At 44.0% G+C, this 18,790-nt stretch overlaps 1 protein-coding gene across 8 annotated transcripts in view; it reads left to right on the top strand.

Annotated features, from left to right (window-relative positions):
- The window catches only part of CHST8 (carbohydrate sulfotransferase 8), a 584,914-nt gene that overhangs the window by 162,682 nt on the left and 403,442 nt on the right, over positions 1-18,790 (top strand). For 6 of the 8 annotated variants that reach the window (XM_068260871.1, XM_068260863.1, XM_068260868.1 and 3 more), the window contains exon 2: positions 17,317-17,530. In XM_068260871.1, the coding sequence (XP_068116972.1) occupies positions 17,416-17,530 (115 nt within the window). In that variant the 5' untranslated portion in view covers positions 17,317-17,415. Of the gene's footprint in view, positions 1-2,922; positions 2,950-11,650; positions 11,733-17,316; positions 17,531-18,790 lie in introns of those variants that run through there. The other 2 variants (XM_068260869.1, XM_068260866.1) reach the window with 2 other exon arrangements.

The raw sequence follows: 18,790 nt of genomic DNA, 5'->3' as shown, positions 1-18,790 counted from the left end.
CCTGCTCTGTATGTACTGACCAGCTACAAGCAGCCATCAGTTAGAGCAGAGGGTGATCAGCTGTACCCAGAACTTGCTGACTACCAATTCCTGCCGATGGCTTCATTTCCCTCTTTTCCCGATACATTAGCATGTAGGGGGCGATTTGGCCTCGTTGAGCTGCGCTCATCTGCATGCTCCCGGCGCAGTCAGAGGAATTAGCCATCATTGTAAAAGATGTCTGTGGCAGAGTGCCAAACATTCACTCTGCAGCTGCCCTGAAACGCCGCCTTCACCCTCCCAGAGACACCAGCTTCACCCTCCCAGAGACACCGGCTTCACCCTCTGAGACACCGGCTTCACCCTCCCGGAGACACCGACTTCACCCTCCCGGAGACACCGGCTTCACCGGATTCTAAACACACTGGGCTTATGAAAGTGAATGCAGGGAAACCTACAGGAGTGAGAGGGATACCACATCTTGCAGCTTTATTGTGAGTGATTGGGATCTAATACAAAGTATAGGATTGCTGCAAAATTGCTTTGTAATAACGATACAAAAGCACTTTTACTTCCTAGGAAAAAAATAAATAAAAATACACATATCGTAGTCATTTGGATTACATTAAAAATTGGTTCAGAAGCATTGGAAATGACTCCAAACCAAAAATATGCAGCAACAACGCCCAACTAAAGCACTCAGCGATTTTCAGCTAGCCCCAGCCCACTTTAGTCTGCAATGTGTTCCTCGTCAATAATATAATGAGCAGTAAAACCTTGGATTGCAAGTAACTTGGTTTGCAAGCGCTTTGCAAGACGAGCAAAATTCTTACAAAATTGTGACTTGATAAGCAAGCCGTGTGTTGATATACACTCACAGAACTTATATATGCACCACCTCGCCGGAGAATGGGTACGCGTGCCACCTCGCCGGAGAATGGGTACGCGTGCCACCTCGCCGGAGAATGGGTACGCGTGCCACCTCGCCGGAGAATGGGTACGCGTGCCACCTCGCCGGAGAATGGGTACGCGTGCCACCTCGCCGGAGAATGGGTACGCGGGCCACCTCGCCGGAGAATGGGTACGCGGGCCACCTCGCCGGAGAATGGGTACACGGGCCACCTCGCCGGAGAATGGGTACGCGCGCATCATCATCATCATCATCATCATATTCTTGTACTGATAGTAAACTAGCTGCAGTGTGTGCAGTGCAATGCTGGGAATACACGGCACGGATTTTGAGCCATTAACTACTTGAGGACCGCGTGGTTTTCCTATGATCTGTGCTGCGTGGGCTCTTCAGCCTGCAGCACAGATCAGATTTCAGCCAGGCGGCGACCAGACTCTCCCCCCCCCCCCCTTTTTTCCCCCACTAGGGGGATGTCTTGCTGGGGGGGTCTGATCGCCGCCAGCTGTTTGAGGGTAGCGGGGGGGGGGGCTCCTCAAAGCCCCCCTCCGCAGCGCTATTCCCCCCTCCCTCTCCTTCTCTCGCTCCTGTCCTCTCTATGGGCGGTACAGGACGGTGATCCGTCCTGTACCTCCTCTGATAGGCTTCAGCCTATCAGAGAGCGGCGATCCCCGGCCAATCAGAGGCCGGGGATCGCCCATCTCCTTTACGGCGCTGCTGCTGTGTAGGATGTAAACACAGGGGATTTATTCAACGTGTGTTTACATTTCGCCTGCGAGCTGCGATCGGAGGCTCGCAGGCTGTTCACAGAGACACCCTCCGTGAACTGACATGGAAACACCACTGCGACCTGCTGACTCCTATCGGCGTTAGGCGGTCGTTAGGTGGTTAAGTTGGCTCGATTGATAATTTTCAACATATCCGATCTCCGGCCCGATTGTTTTGTCGCTAAATTCCGCATACAGGACAATGGAAAGAGATAAGAAAAATGAGCGGAAGATAAGAGAATCGCCCGCAGAAATAGAGCGGCGAAACGATAGAGCGGGAGAATCGAGCGGAAAATCAAGCCGTGTATTCCCAGCATAAGCTGTTACTCTGTGCCTGTACTGATAGTAAAGTATCTGCAGTGTGTACTGATCTCTGCCACTTCTAGTATTTCTAGATAGCTACAATTGTTTATCTCTTTACTTTGTTTTCAGTTAAGTATCACTTTAATCATCACCTAACCCTGGCTGATATCTACCATTTTTCATCTTCTTCTGTGAATTTTGTGGGGAAATGGTGGCGCAACTGTCAGTTATTTTAGAATCGACCTCCAGAACCAAAATGGTGGCGCCCAAATTGTTTACTCTTTTAGTGTTTTAAAATATAAATAAAAATAACACAGGTGATCTCTTACCTCGCCGAAAAATATAGACATCAGTTCAACTGGAAAAAAAATGTATTCAAAAAGCAATCTGACAATGCGTTTTGTGGGTCATGACCTGCTTCATCAGATCAATAGAAAATGCCTTTATAGGGTGTAGGCGCCTCAACTTTTTTAACCAAAGTAGACGTTTCAGCCTTAGCGCCACGTGCCAAAAGTTCCTGCCTCTTCAAAGTTTGGGCTGTCGGCATCCAATGCTGGACGTTGTCTATCCTGTAGTGGAGTCTTTTACTGTCTGCTTCAGGCCCCCATATCCCCATCTATGCATCTTGCTGATCTACATTTGTGATACTTTCCTCCATCAATAGCCATCTATCTCATCCTTCCAGCTATAGCTATCTAATTTTTACATCTTTCCCAGAAAACTGTTTACTTTTGTTTTCCGCTGTAAATTTCTGCGAGTTTAACAGTCTGTGTTTATTGATTTGCCCGTAAATGTTTAATTGCGGGGAGTAATTTATTGAGGTACATATATTACTGTAGCAACATTGCACATTTTATGTCACATTCAACTCCATAAAGTTTTATAGGTAGAGGAGGAATAAAGGTGGGTCTCGGAGCGCAGGCATTGCGGGAACGATTGCGGCTGAAGACAGAGATGTAAGCGACGGTTGTCAGCAGATGACATGAATTGTGGGTAAAGATAGAGTTGTTTAGCGCCTGCACAATATATTTGCAAAAAGTACATTTTAGGGGCATGCATTAAAACTGTCACATCGTGACACTTACGAGTGCTCTTTTTTGGGGGTATTATAAATAAACCCCTCTGAAAATGATTTGTCTCCTATACAACCATACATTCGAAACTGTTTATTTTTCTTGCTTCTTTAAGACTTATAGTGCAACCTACTACAGAAAATTGAACCATTAGAACCTTCAAAGGGGCACATTGTCTAATGTCAGTGACACAGCAATAAATAATCCAAACATTTGTATAGCGCTTTTCTCCTGTTTGACTCAGTGCTCAAGAGCTGCAGCCACTGGGGCGCGCTCAAGAGGCCACCCTGCAGTGTTAGGGAGTCTTGCCTTGAACTCCTTACTGAACAGGTACTGACCCTAACCAGGATTTGAACCCTGGTCTCCCATGTCAAAGGCGGTGCCCTTAACCAGTACTTAATCCAGCCACTCATTAGGGGATGCAGAGGCTTGGACCCTACTAGGCATAATTGGACATACCGATGGAATTTTGCATTCTAACAAATGTATTTCTGAATTTCTGACCTCCAGATTTCTGCACTCAGCATGGTGTTTTTATTTTCTTTTTGTCAATAAAGTTCTGCTGCGGAAAGCTTATTTCTGATCGGAAACTCGGAAAAAGGAATTCCGTGGAATTCAGTAGCTCATCCCTTGACCCAACAGGGGCCCCTGGACAAGAGGGATACACAAGGGGACCTTTTTTGACTGATGATAATTAATGCTATAGTGTTAATGATTACCTCTATATGTAGTTTAAATATTGGTCCATTTCCTCCCCACAAAAAAAATTGAAATTTAGATTTTTCTCTCAGAAATTGCAATTTCAATTTGATTCATTATTTTCTTCAACTCAAGCTGTTTCACAATTCTCCCAGTATAGTTGCCCCCAGTACAAGTTAGCAGCGGCGGAGGAGAGCAGGCTTAGCGCAGTAACTCACTTCCGCGATCCCCGCAGCCTCTTTTTACTTCCTCTACCAGGTGTCCGTCACATTGGTACCAGCGACTTTGAGATGACATGCGGTTACATCATCACAGGCAGGACTGTTACCAATGAGACAGATGCCAGGGAGAGGAAGTAGAGAGAGGGTTTGGGGGATCTCGGAAGGTGAGTTACTGCGCTGTAATTATACGCGTGGAACGCGGAAAATTGTCCTGGTAAAACAAATACAGCTTTGACAATTACGTAAGCGTTGTGCCTACATCGTGATTTCGATTTAAAAATGCTTTGTTGTGCATCCCTACCACACGCACACCTCTCTGACACTGAGGCTGTCCCCTCCCCTGCTTTCACCTCTCTGACATGGCAGCTGTGCCCTTCCCTGCTTTCTCCTCTCTGACACTGCAGCTGTCCCCTCCCTTGCTTACACCTCTCTGACACTGCGGCTGGCCCCTTCCCTGCTTACACCTCTCTGACACTGCGACGGTCTCCTCCCCTGCTTACCCCTTTCTGATACTGCAGCAGCCCCTCCCCTGCTTACACCTTTCTGACACTGCTGCTTTCCCCCTCCCCTGCTTGCACCTCTCTGACACTGCGACTGTCTCCTCCCCTGCTTACACCTCTCTGACACTGCAGCTACCCCCTCTCCTGCTTACACCTCTATGAGACTGCGGCTTTCCCCATCCACTGCTTACAACTCTACATTTTGGAGAACTGGGAGAAAACCCACACAAATATGAGAACAAACAGCTGAGTTGAGTGAGTTAATATCAGATTGTGTGGGTGTGTCTGCTGATTCTTGGAATGCATCTATAGCAGAGTGCAAGGAGGAAGGAACAGACTCTATCTCCTGCAGCCTGTAGGAATAAGGGCTGGTTTACATTGGCTTCTGCCCGGTGGTAAATGCAAAGTTTCTGGAGGTGTTGCTTAAGTGGTCAACTGCTGTGCCAGTCAAAGGAATGGAAGCAGTTGTTTAAACGGTACTCTCTGTTCATGTCATTTGCCTAAATGCACAGTAGATTTAGTTGTCTCATGGAGTCTGTGGACATTGCGAATGGATCCATTGTTAACCTACTGATCCGCTCCCATTGGTCCGTTCGAATGGATCCCTTCCGCCCACTCCGCTGAACGGACCGAAAGTTTAGTGCTGCAGCAGTTTTTCCAGACCGCTGAGCCCAGTGGAACGGAGACAGACACTGAAGCACTGCATTGGGGGTCAATGAAAAATGGAATATTTAATCACACTGGCTTGGAAATGTGATGAGAGTCTGGGGGGTATACGGGGAAACGGAACTTAATCAATGGAACGGAAACGGATCTATTTTCACGGGTCCGTTTTCCAGAAAGTGCCAGTGTGAAAAGGCCCTTAAATTTACGATCTGTGCAGAAAACTTGCTATGTATCTTTTTAATGGGAGTATATGATTTGAATCGTATGGTTTACAGTAGGTTTACTTTGTTACATCCTAAAAAGCTATTTTTGTGTCATGTGACAACTGAAGAAATAGGTCCTATAAATATTTCACGTGTGCCACTTGCAGTCAGCAGGGGGAGTCCCAACTAGAAACATTTGCTGAATCCTTGTAGTGTACAGATCTGAAGTAAGGGAATTTATTTTTTTCTCAACAATAGTTGAAGTTGTCTTTGAATGAGCCTAGTAGGGCGGTACATGGGGAGTTAGACATGCGGCAGTACAGGGGGAATTAGAGACGCTTGTACAAGCTGACAACACTCCGGCCAAATGTTGGAAATCACATTTCGGGTCCTCCGCGCCCCACTTGCTGGGAAAATGTGACAAGGAAGTGCAGCTGTCAGAAGCATTCTGATTTTCTCACTGTGACTTCGGATGTCAAACCCGCCTCCAGGGGATCCCGGCGCTCTCTGCATGAGCGCACCCTGAAAGGCCTAAATGCGTGGAAAGAACGCTTTCCTTCGTTTAAGAATAGACTTGACAAATCATTTCCATATCACTTATTGGAATCTAATTCCCAAAGTGGCGACTTAAAGGCAAGAAATGGAAGTGTCACTTCTAATAATGCGGCTGGTGGATGCGGGATGGACGGGCGCCCTGCCATGTCTGACGCGCGGATTAGGAGGATGCGGACCCGGGCAAGAAAAGCCTCAGCTTAATGGGAAATGCTATATCTTAGGTGCATCATTTGTAGCAAATGATAGAATACATAGGTGCTGGGGACTCGGTTAGAGTTGACTGATGTTTGCCACACACTGGCAGACCGATCTGGAAGATTGATATTTGATCACCTAAATAAACCAACAGTGCAGGTTATTTTACTGGGCAATATGTGCCCATGTGAGTTCTAAACCTCCAATTGGGTTCTTAGGGAAACAACACCTCAAGGCACAGAGCTAAAATATCCTCAGATAGCTATAGTAATCCATGTTACTTTTTTGTGTTAAATGAGGCTTCTGCAGCTAAAAATTCTGTTTTTAAATGTTAACTCATAAACATACAGGTAGGAAGTTTCAGTGTCTGGGCTTCCTATCCAGGTACTGTAAAAGTGATTTATCTGACATCCGCTAATCATGTCTTGGGCCTACACAGGAAGACTAGGAAGTATTTGTGTCTGGAGTTGAACTTTAAGTTAGTGCAGGTGATCGCTAAAAGTAAACGTTTAGCTAAGCTACACTCCATGTCTGGAAACTGTGTTGATCTTACAGATTATCTGGCAGATCAGTCTCCCAGTGTGTACCCAGTATTAATGCAAAGGTGATGTTAAGTAAAGAAAACAGCCCACCTTATACAAAAGTCACAGTAGTAAATATACATAAAACGTATGCACTGTAGTGACCTATAATAGAATCTAGTAAGTTATTTAGGACTAGGGGACCTAAGCACCTAAGTTTAAAAATGGGCTCTAGGTCTGTCCCGCGTGTCAGTGCGCATGCGCACACAGTACACACACGCACACACGCCTGCCTGCTTCCCGCACCATCAGCCGCCCGCCCCCTGCACCATCAGCCGCTGCCCCCTGTCCCCGTCCTCCTGTCCCAACACATGCGCAGTAGCGCAAAACCATGGACACACGGACAGGAGGATGATGACGCAGGGATACTATAGGTTTTATTATATAGGATACCCACTTATTTTTTCCTGGGTTCAGCATCAGAAACCCTTACTACATCTATATATTACTGTATATTGGTATGCTGTCCCACCTTACCAGCGATGCCTAGGCTTTTTAGCTATGCCGACTTCTCCCAGAGCTTTCTGGGAGACCAGGGGGGCCTGATTTATCAAGCTTCGCTGCTTAGCAGCGCAGCTTAAAGGGGAACTGAAGTAGGAGGTATACGGAGGCTGCCATATTTATTTCCTTTTAATCAATATCAGTTGCCTGGCAGCCCTGCTGATCCTCTGCCTCTAATACTATTAGCCATAGCCCCTGAACAAGCATGCAGCAGATCAGGTGTTTCAGACTTTAAAGTCAGATCTGACAAGACTAGCTGCATGCTTGTTTCTGGTGTTATTCAGATACTACTGCAGAGAAAAAGACCAGCAGGGCTGCCAGGCAACTGGAATTCATTAAAAGGAAATAAATATGGCAGCCTCCGTATACCTCTTACTTCAGTTCCCCTTTAATGTGATCGAGCGCCCTCTTTTCCTCCCTTACATAGAAGCGATTGCTGCAATGTAAGAAGCGTGCCTTTCTTAGTTACGCACTTTGCTTACATAGCAATACGCGTAACCTTAACTGCGGCAGTCTTGTGAAGTATCGTTACCGCAGTACTTCACTTGCGCCCGCTACTATGGTAATTTACATAGTTGTAACTATGTAAATTAACATAGTAGCGCCACGAGTTAAGTACGATACTTCACAGGACCGCCTGCAGTTAACGTAATGCGTGTTGCTATATAAGCAAAGTGCATAACTAAGGTAGGCACACTCCTTACATAGCAGCAATCGCTGAAGGAGCGCAAACCGGGCGCTCCTTCACATGTAAGCTGCGCTGCTACGCAGTTCAGCTTGATGAATCAGACCCCAGGTATATTTTCACTGGCTTTAAAATTCTCTGAAACAAACATTCAGCAGAGCTGCATCTGACAGGACTAAAGGTGTTGCATGTGATATATTTCAGAATGTACAGTACAATGGGCAAACACTGGCTCATTTATAAATATTTATAAATAAATTCATTACGGTACCTTATTTTCAGTACAGTTCTTCTTTAACTCTGACTAGGCAGCACATCATGCAAATACTAAACTCATCCTTTTACATACAGACCTCCGTGACACCCGCCTTTCATTCCGTACGCCAGGCTGAAGAGATGTTTTCCCTTGTTTATAAAACGCAGAGTGGATGAATTGCTCACGCTAAACATTCTTGATTACCCAATACAATGCCGCTATTACCAGAGCATTAATTAATTCTGTGTAATCACAGTGCGCGATATTTCTCAGAGCCATTTTCCCCCGCCACAGCTTTGATTGGGGTCGCGGAGGCCAGGTAAATAAGTGCCCCCTTTCAGCCGCAATCCTGCGATATTTTATTAAATCATAAACTGCCTGCAAATTACAGAACAATGCTGGCAAAACAGATTATGATTCATTTGAATAAATACATGCAATGAATAACTCTATTCATTCTGTATTTAAAAGCACACGCCCCCTTCCCTCTCGCCACTTTTCAGTGTTTCCCCGCTCCCTCATTGTTCTCTCTCACACTCAAATTAGCGACAACACCAAGTTAGACAATGGCGTCGCTGTGGGGAAAAAAAAGTGGGACAATATGGGTAATATAAAGGGTCAAGTCATGAGCTATAAGGGAGGGACTGCGACACTAAATAAACAGTCCAGTTAATTTATCAGATTACTGGTCATTTATGCTCCTCACAGATGTTACATAATGGGCAGCACCATAGAGTTCCCTTCATGGGACAGAGAGGGTGTGGCACCTATGGAGTTCAAAGACCTTCCAAAGGAGACAAAAAACGAGCCGGGACACCAGGTGCCCCTGATAGTGTAGCACATTGAGGGTAAGGGACAATCAACAACGGTGTTTGCAGAATACTCACAAGAATAGGTTGCAAGATTGGCAACCACAGTGTAATGGCTGGTGAGGAAAGCCTGTCTGCATTCGGGTTCTTTAGTCTTTGACAATGTAGGTCGCTCTCCAAGAAAAGAAAGAAGGGTGTAAGGGATCCAAGGAAGCAACATACACGTCCAGCACTCTGGATAAAACATAAATAAATAGTCTTACCTCTAAAATAGAGAGTAGCCCAAATAAATGAATACAATTTTTTAAATAGAAACCATACACTTGAAAGAATGCGTTTCGGGGATTGCAGTCCGCTTCCTCAGATCAAATATCAAATGCATTTAGTATTTTACAAGCAGACAGCACCTCTACCTCTCTTAGAGCACCCTCTCTTGTATTTCAAACAGTACTATTATGCTACCCAACTCAGCCGCCAGCTCAGCTCTCTCTCTCCCCCTCTCTCTCTCTCCCCCCTCCTTTCTCTCTCTCCCCTCTCTCTTCCCCCTCCCTCTCTCTCTCTCTTCCCTCTCTCTCCCCCCCCCTCTCTTTCCCCTCCCTCTCTCTCTCTTTCCCCTCCCTCTCTCTCTCTTTCCCCTCCCTCTCTCTCTCTTTCCCCTCCCTCTCTCTCTCTTTCCCCTCCCTCTCTCTCTCTTCCCTCTCCCCCCCCCCCGACTCTCTCTTCCCCCTTCCTCTCTTTCTTCCCCCACCCTCTCTCTCCCTCTCTTCCCCCCCTCCCTCTCCCTCCTCTTGTTTTTCTTCTTTCTTTCTTTTTTTCTTTTCTTTTTCTGTAGTTTACTCCCTTTTTTCAAACTCTTTCTCTGGAACCAAAAATAGTAATGTCTGAGACCAAGTGTATACATGAGCTTGAGGTAAATTAAAATCAAATACTTGTACTTTTTTAGATTTTTTTTTTACTGAAGCCCTTGTACAAAATACACAACACAATACACACAGCAGTGGCTGGATAGGGTAATTGTTAAGGGCCAGTACCTATTCAGTAAGGAGTTCTTGGGTAAGACTCCCTGACATTGTCCCTGCCTACTATGCACACTCCAACTCAAGGGCTTTGAGTCGGACAGTAGAAAAGCACTACACAAATGTTGGAATTATTCTAAACCGGTGTAAATTGGTGTGTTGCATACTTTTGAGCTGTAAATTCGAAATACCTAGTCCTAAGATTGTCCATGGACGGGCAGATGTTTTGCTGATAGCTACAGATATATGCATAGCCAGTTGACTAGAGCTGCAAACTTCTGCTTGACTTGATGACCTCCTCACCATGTGTCCTCATATCAAGGGATATGTGACGACTGGCTCAATCTCTGCAGAGCTTGTGCGTAAGTGTGGCTTGTGCGTAAGCTGACTCTGAACCATGTGTGCTCGTGCATATCCTGGGAATCATCAAGTTTTGTTTGTTGGAGTTAATGTAGGTGGTGTGTTGAGGTGTAGGGGGCTCCTCCTTGGACTTCTCTTTGCCCTGCATTGACAGTTGACACTTTGTCAGTACAGGAAGATATCTTTGGTGGTGATGATGGATTTTGGGCAGAATGAGCTGAACTGTGTGATTCAGTTAAGCCGATTTGTTCTTAGCAGTTGCTTTTTTTGAGAGTTTGATTTTTTTTTTTTCTTGGTTCGTTGTTTTGCTTCTTGGTATTGCTTGAGGTGCCGGACTAATAAGGATTTATGCTGTTCAGAGCTGGATTGATGCCACTGTCTAGTCTGTGCCCTCTCTTTTTCAGTTACTTGCTGGTGGTGTTGAACAATGTATTCAGGTGTTGGGAGGTGGCATGGTACTCAATACGACTAGTGTATCAATTGTTGTAGATACCATATTGCTATACAAGGTCACCAGTGTTTTGTACTCTACTGAGCTGTAAGGCAGATCTTTACAATCATGGCCTGCAGTTATTCACACAGTTGAGCCTTTAATGCAGTGGTTGGCTATGAACCACTTGCAACGTCTTAGAAAGCCCCCTGTGACCTCCTGCTCGCCCGCTCATTGCAGGTGCTGCTGGCATCTGACCACCCTAAAGAGAAACCTTCATAAACATACATTTATAATGGCCTATGTCACTCGGATATTGTACTCAAGTTTTACCAGCCATGTACTGCATTTTCTCTTGTTATTTAATGCCCTATTCCAGGAAATTTTTTTTTTGTGCAACCTTGTACCCCCCCCCCCCCCCCCCCCCCCCTCCTCATGGCTACCAGATTTCTACGTTTTATTTCCATGCTTAGTTTTATTTTTACTTTGTTTCTCTTGCTGGTGTTTACTAGTACATTATTCAGCTTTCTTGGCTCTGCTGTTGAGCAGAGAAGGGGTGGGATTTGATAATGAGGGGCATATAATAGTAATATACTTTTAGTTCCATCTTTTTTTTTAAAGGGGCACTATGGCGAATAACTGTAAAATGTAAAATATGTGCAAACATAGACAAATAGGAAGTACTTTTTTTTACAGAGTAAAATGAGCCATAAATTACTTTTCTCCTATGTTGCTGTCACTTACAGTAGGTAGTAGAAATCTGACAGGAGTGACAGGTTTTGGGCTAGTCCATCTCTTCATAGGGGATTCTCAGCAAGGCTTTTATTCTTTATAAATATATTCCCTAAAAAGGATTTAAACACTGATGCTGGCCAGCTTCCCCACTCGCTACACCGTTTTTTGGTAGTTGGACAGAGCAACTGCCATTCACTAAGTGCTTTTGAAAATAAATAAATCCCTGAGAATCCCCCCATGAAGAGATGGACTAGTACAAAACCTGTCTGTTCTGTCAGATTTCTAACTACTGTAAGTGACAGCAACATAGGCGAAAAGTAATTTATGGCATTTTACTCTGAAAAAAAGTACTTCTTATTGTCTGTTTGCACACATTTTAAATGTTACAATTTTTTTTTGCCATTGTGCCCCTTTAACTGAGGACTGGCAGCAGTTCTGGTCAGAAGCTGGGTATGAAAAGATTTGTACAGCCTCAGGCAGCCTACAACTGACACAAATTGTTTTGATTTGTTTTTTTGTTCCTGTCTGAGAGAGTGAAAGAGTTAAAACCCAACTGTAAGTACAGATAAAACTATAAAATATTAGTCTCTTTATGTTGATATACAGCCCGGGGCTGGAATATGGGCAGTAAAGCTCTGAAGAAGAAAACAGAAAGGTCTCATTTCTGCTTTACAGAGAATGAAACACTGAACAGAATAATTTATGACAACAAAAAAAGTATAAGGCTGAAGCATGTAATGCAAAATAAACATACAAAACCAAATAAAAAAATATACCAACACTAAGTGGCTTACTATAATCAACAGATAACCGCAGATTCAATAAGAAGTCTACGTACAATATAACAAATTATTGTAACTGTGTGCTTATGATATACAAGGTATATTGTGGCTTTCTAGATAGTGGTGGCCGGTAGCAGGTTCGATGTCTCAAGGCAAGGCCTGCGTGTTCTATTCAGAGCTGGTTTAGAGGTTATCTATATAAACATAAGGACTGAAAATAATTGAGTTTGTGTGTAAGTGCGCAGAATAGTAAGTCCAGACCTAGGCCTTCAGAAATGTGGTTGGTAAAATCGGGTATCCAGGCATGATAGCTTCAGCCTGAAGTATGTACCGTACTAGAGGTACGTTTCAAGTCCACACATATACCTGACTGTCCAGTCCAGCGATTGGAGGCAGATCCATGAGCCCCACTGCAAATTCTAACCTCGGCCGCCCAGTATTGTATGTGTCATAAAAGTCACATGATACCGACCACCAAACAAAATCGTCTTTATATCGAAAAGCCACTGCGTGAGAAGCGGTAAGAGCAGAGGGAGAGGAAAGGGTTTATTAATGATTACTGCCAATCAAAGCACAGTTCAGGAAAGGCTGTTGAAAACAAAGAAAACCCTGAGGCTGGTTTCACACCAGGACGTTGCGTTTTAGGGGACGTTATGGTCGCATAACGTGCCCCTAACACAACGCCTGGTGCTCCCTGCTTTGGACGTCGGAGTGAGCCGCGTTGTGCAGCTCACTCTGGCGTCCGTGATGCCGTGATGCGTACTCTTGTGCGCATGCGGCATCACGTGGTCCCGCCGGCCAATCGCTGCACAGAGCGGCCGCTCCAGGAAGTAAACACTGCACGTCACTGAGTGCAGTGAATATTAATTAGCCATGTGCCTGGCCGCTCTCCGCTCCTCCCCAACGTTACTGAGCATGTGCAAGCAGTCTAACGCGGCTCTGCCGCTTAGAAAGTACTGCATGCAGTACGTTGTCTGGTGGCGCAGCGTTACTATGTAACGCAACGTGGGCACTGTGAACAGCCCATTGATTTTTCATTGCTGTGCGGTGGGGTGCGTTACAGGCTGCTCTAACGTGCGCCTGTAACGTCCCACTGTGAAACCAGCCTGAGACTCCCCCATGAGGAGATGGACTGGCCCAAAACCTGTCGGTTCTGTCAAATTTTAACTGCCTACTTTTTTTTTGCCATAGTGGTCCTTCAAGCCACTGATCGGCTGTGTATGAAACGGAAACACTTGTTGATAGAGTAGAGGGATAATATAATCCAGGAAACACAACAGATATAATCTTGCAGGGATACCACAAACTTTATTGCAAAAAAGGCGATAAGAAGTAGATCTTCATTTAAAATAACATGTAAAGTCAGTAGCTGAGGGCAGTAAATGTAAGTAGGCTACGACACTAGCATGTTTCCATAAACCACTGAGGCTCCAGTTTACTGGGCAGCTGGTTTGTGGTTTATATTTTCATTAAAGATCTTCTTATTGCATTTTTGTATTTTTATCAATAAATATTGAGTATTCAAATCCCTGCAAGATTACTGTATTTTTTGGACTAAAAGACTCACTTTTTCTTCCCCAAAAGTGAGGAAAAGTCACTGCGTCTTATAGTCCAAATGCAGGGAGTTCCTGACTTGTGAATGCCTGCCAATACTGACCTCCAACCCACCGCAATGTCAGGGACTCCCTGTACTGTGCCCATGCAGAGGAAGGCACGGGGGACAAACTGAGGACACAGAGGATGCAAAGGGGCAGAGAGGAGGGCACAAGGGGGACTCAAATGGGCATAGAGAACAGAGGTGACACATGGGGACAGAGGAGGACGCAGGTAGACACGACTACAAAGGGGCATAATCCACAAGATGCCCCTTCACCATGGATGCACCAGGTTTAGCACACACACACACACACACACACACACACACACACACACACACACACACACACACACACACACACACACACACACACACACACACACACACACACACACACACACACACACACACACACACACACACACACACACACACACACACACACACACACACACACACACACACACACACACACGTCTTGCTGAAAAATTAAATCTTCATCTCCATAAAGCTTTTGAGCAGATGGAAGCATGAAGTGCTCCAAAATCTCCTGATAGCTAGCTGCATTGACCCTGCCCTTGATAAAACACAGTGGACCAACACCAGCAGCTGACATGGCACCCCAGACCATAACTGACTGTGGGTACTTGACACTGGACTTCAGGCATTTTGGCATTTCCCTCTCCCCAGTCTTCCTCCAGACTCTGGCACCTTGATTTCCGAATGACATGTAAAATTTGCTTTCATCCGAAAAAAGTACTTTGGACCACTGAGCAACAGTCCAGTGCTGCTTCTCTGTAGCCCAGGTCAGGCGCTTCTGCTGCTGTTTCTGGTTCAAAAGTGGCTTCATGCTTCCATCTGCTGAAAAGCTTTATGGAGATGATTTCATTTTTCAGCACAACCTGGCACCTGCTCACAGTGCTAAAACCACTGGTAAATGGTTTACTGACCATGGTATTACTGTGCTCAATTGGCCTGCCAACTCTCCTGACCTGAACCCCATAGAGAATCTGTGGGATATTGTAAAGAGAAAGTTGAGAGACGCAGGACCCAACACTCTGGATGAGCTTAAGGCCGCTATTGAAGCATCCTGGGCCTCCATAACACCTGAGCAGTGCCACAGGCTGATTGCCTCCATGTCACGCCGCATTGAAGCAGTCATTTCTGCAAAAGGATTCCCGACCAAGTATTGAGTGCATAACTGAACATAATTATTTGAAGGTTGACTTTGTTTGTTTTAAAAAACACTTTTCTTTTATTGGTCGGATGAAATATGCTAATTTTTTGAGATAGGAATTTTGGGTTTTCTTGAGCTGTATGCCAAAATCATCAATATTAAAACAATAAAAGGCTTGAACTACGTCAGTTGTTTGTATTTGAATCTAAAATATATGAAAGTCTTATGTTTATCAGTACATTACAGAAAATAATGAACTTTATCACAATATGCTAATTTTTTGAGAAGATCATATACATATACATATATATATATATATATATATATATATATATCACATATATATTAATAACATATATATATATTACATATATATAAAAAAAAAAAAATTCCCTGGTTTTTGTCCTCTAAACCTAGGAGCGTCTTGTAGTCAGAAAAACATGGTATATTGTTGTGTTTCCTGAACTATATTCTATTATAAATATTATATTTTCTAATAAAAGTTGTGAAACCGGTGTGGCGGATCGCCCATTAAAGGACAAGTCCAGCAAAAAAAGAAGGCAGTTAAAATCTGACAGAACCGACAGGTTTTGGGCCTCATGGGGGATTCTCGGGATTTACAAAACGGTAAGATACCAGCCAGCCTCCCTACTCACTTACACACTATTTTGGCATTTAGACTTAGCAGCTGCCATTCAGGAAATACTTACGAAAACCAAGAAAACACTGAGAATCGCCCATAAGACTAGTCCAAAACCTGTCGGTTCCGTCAGATTTTATTTTTTTATTTGCTGGTGTGGTCCTTTTAAGGAAACTACTTTTTGGTATAGACTTTAAAGCTTTCTCCCATATATTTGATTTTTATACACTATATTAAAATATTATTGTTAAACATTTCATCTATGAATAGAGTTTGTCTGTGCTTGCTGTTTCTCCCATTTATAATACCTTATATACTCGCATATAAGCCTAATTTTTTAGCACAAAAAATGTGCTGAAAAGTTACCCCCCTCGGCTTATATGTGAGTCAGTAAAGCAGAACAGATGGTGGAGCAGGGTTTGTTACTGGCAGAGGAGTGTAAGGACTGTGCACTAGTGGTCCTGCTCTTGCCAGCTGGCTCCCTGCTGTGTCTGTGCCCCCCATTCCCTGCAACATGGTGTGCAGAGTGCGCTGCTCAGCACTACCTGTGTCCCTGACTTGTGGAACGTAGCATGCAAGCAATGTGTCAGCAGTGCAATGATCGGGGATTCTTCCTGTGTGGCAATTGCTGTGTCTCATATCTATGACGCCATCTAGTGGCATCTTGAGACACAGCTGTATCATCCTTGGGGCACATCTGGCTCGGCTTACACATGGGTCGGCTTATATGCGAGTATATACGGTATGTATTGAAATATTCTTGAAAACAATATATCTGCCACTGGAAACTTTGTACTTTCAGACAGTGTATTTTTACACTCCCTTCAGTGTTAGCATTAAAGGATACCCAAAGTGACATGATGAGATAGACATGTGTATGTACAGTGCCTAGCACACAAATAACTATGCTGCGTTCCTTTTTTTTCCTCTGTCTGAAAGGGTTAAATATCAGTTATGCAAGTGGCTGACTCAGTCCTGATTCAGACAGGAAGTGACTACAGTGTGACCCTCACTGATAAGAAATTCCAACTATAAAACACTTTCCTAGCAGAAAGTGGCTTCTGAGCGCAAGAAAGAGATAAAAAGGGGAATTTCTTATCAGTGAGGGTCACACTGTAGTCACTTCCTGTCTGAGTCGAGTCAGGACTGAGTCAGCCACTTACATACCTGATATTTAACCCTTTCAGACAGAGAAAAAAAAAGAAACACATCATAGTTATTTGTGTGCTTGGCACTGTACATACCCATGTCTATCTCATCATGTCACATGTCACTTCGGGTATCCTTTAATAAGGACTGTGCATACACACATTTATCTCATGTCACTTCAGGAAACCTAATACCATAATCCTTAACTGCTGGATACTAGTCTATTCTCTGTACAGCTTGCATTGGGATAGATCTAAAAGTATTACCATTCTAGTCATCAGAGTGCTCAAATGGTAACTTTTATCTCAAATGAGCCTTCTGCAGCTAAAATCTCCTGCATGAATTCTGTAGGAAGGATGGGGTTTAGGTAGATGTGATTAAATTGCTGAGATCTTCCTGTACTTGGTCTGCAGTGGCCGCTTACAGTATGTATGATTAGTGTGACAGTTTTATGTGTATTATTGATATAATGTAGTTACGCTTAAAATCTGGGAATCTTTATATGGTTTCTTTTTATTTTTGTCTTGCAGAATCCTGAGATGGGAGGATGAGATCTGACGGACTTGTGACGGTGGCTGGCATGGTACATTTTCTTGGCTGGACTTTGGACTGATCGGAGAGGAGTAAATATGAGGCTGACTTGCATGTTCTCCTTCATCTTACTGTTCGGACTCGCTGGCCTGGTTGTCTTCATCCACCTGCAGGATCCAGTGGAAATGGCTCATCAGCAAGGACTGGCTGCAGGTCAGACACCTTCCTACCTTCTGTGCGCTTCACTCTAATTGTTTAGGGTCTTTGTTTTTCAAAAAGGTTGTTCTCGTTAAACAGACCAGTCACCTTTCTTCTGTGAAGTTTATAGTTCACTGCTGTCCTTACAGGTTTATATAAGGTATTGGACAGTTCTTAAAGGACATCTAAGGTGAGATGTGACATGATGAGATAGACATGTGTATGTATAGTGCTGAGCACACAAATGACGATGTGTTCCTTTCTTTCTTTCTCTGCCTGAGAGAGTTAAATATCAGGTATGCAAGTGACAGTTTCTGTCCAATAGGGACCTGGTCGGACAATAGCGTAACCCTCACTGATGAGGAATTACAGCTATAAAACTTTTTACAGGCAGAAAACTGCTTCTGAGAGCAGGGGAGAGATAACAAGGGTCAATAGTTCACAGATTTTGTATACCTTAATGAATGTGTCATTGAGCAGAGACAAGGAAACAGAAAAAACGTAAAAAGTACATTTAAATATAAAATAAAACCATAGGATATCTAAAAAAAAAGTCAATTTTAGAAGGAGGATAGATACATTTGTTTATCTCATCAATCTTCTTTGTTGTTTCTTTGCGTGGTGTGTCTCTACTGTAACACAGTAATGTCTTCTCCAAAATCTGACTGTGTTTTCAGTCATGGTTGCTTAAAGATTTACAAATGTTATTGGAGTTTTTTACGTGAACTGCAATGCTCTCACTGCTGTGCATTTAGAATGGCATACTTTGCTTGATGCTGGATGTCGATATTATTCAGTATTTTCTTCCTTCACATGGTGGTGACTGGGTTGCACTGTATGATGTACTTGTATGTTTTGTTTTTGTGTTTTTATGGTAAATTTTTATTGAAAATGTTCAAGCATGGACATGTTTATCATGCTGCAATCGCCTGAAGTAGCCGACCAAAATATTGTATCGTCAATAATAACATTGTAAATGCAATGACAAACACAATTATTGGCAAGCTAAACTGAACTCTGGAAGATACTGCAACATATGCGAATTGTATTAACTACGGCTGTGCCCACTGCAGTCAAACCAGCCATTGAAGAAAGGGCAACTGGGGCAAGGCATGTGGCTGAGTCCGATGGGGACCAGCCTGATTGAAACTCAATTTGGGATTAAGACGTCAGAAAATTAATGGTTTCTGTAGGGGCGATGAGCCGTCTGCCTACAGAATAGGCATAAATTGTGCAAGTAAGGGAGTGGACCCACAATGGGGGAGGTTGGCTGTG

Source organism: Hyperolius riggenbachi, chromosome 11, assembly GCF_040937935.1.
Source record: "Hyperolius riggenbachi isolate aHypRig1 chromosome 11, aHypRig1.pri, whole genome shotgun sequence".
NCBI lineage: Eukaryota > Metazoa > Chordata > Amphibia > Anura > Hyperoliidae > Hyperolius > Hyperolius riggenbachi.
Note: the sequence above shows the minus strand (reverse complement) of the source record. Positions and strands in the feature narration are given on the sequence as shown.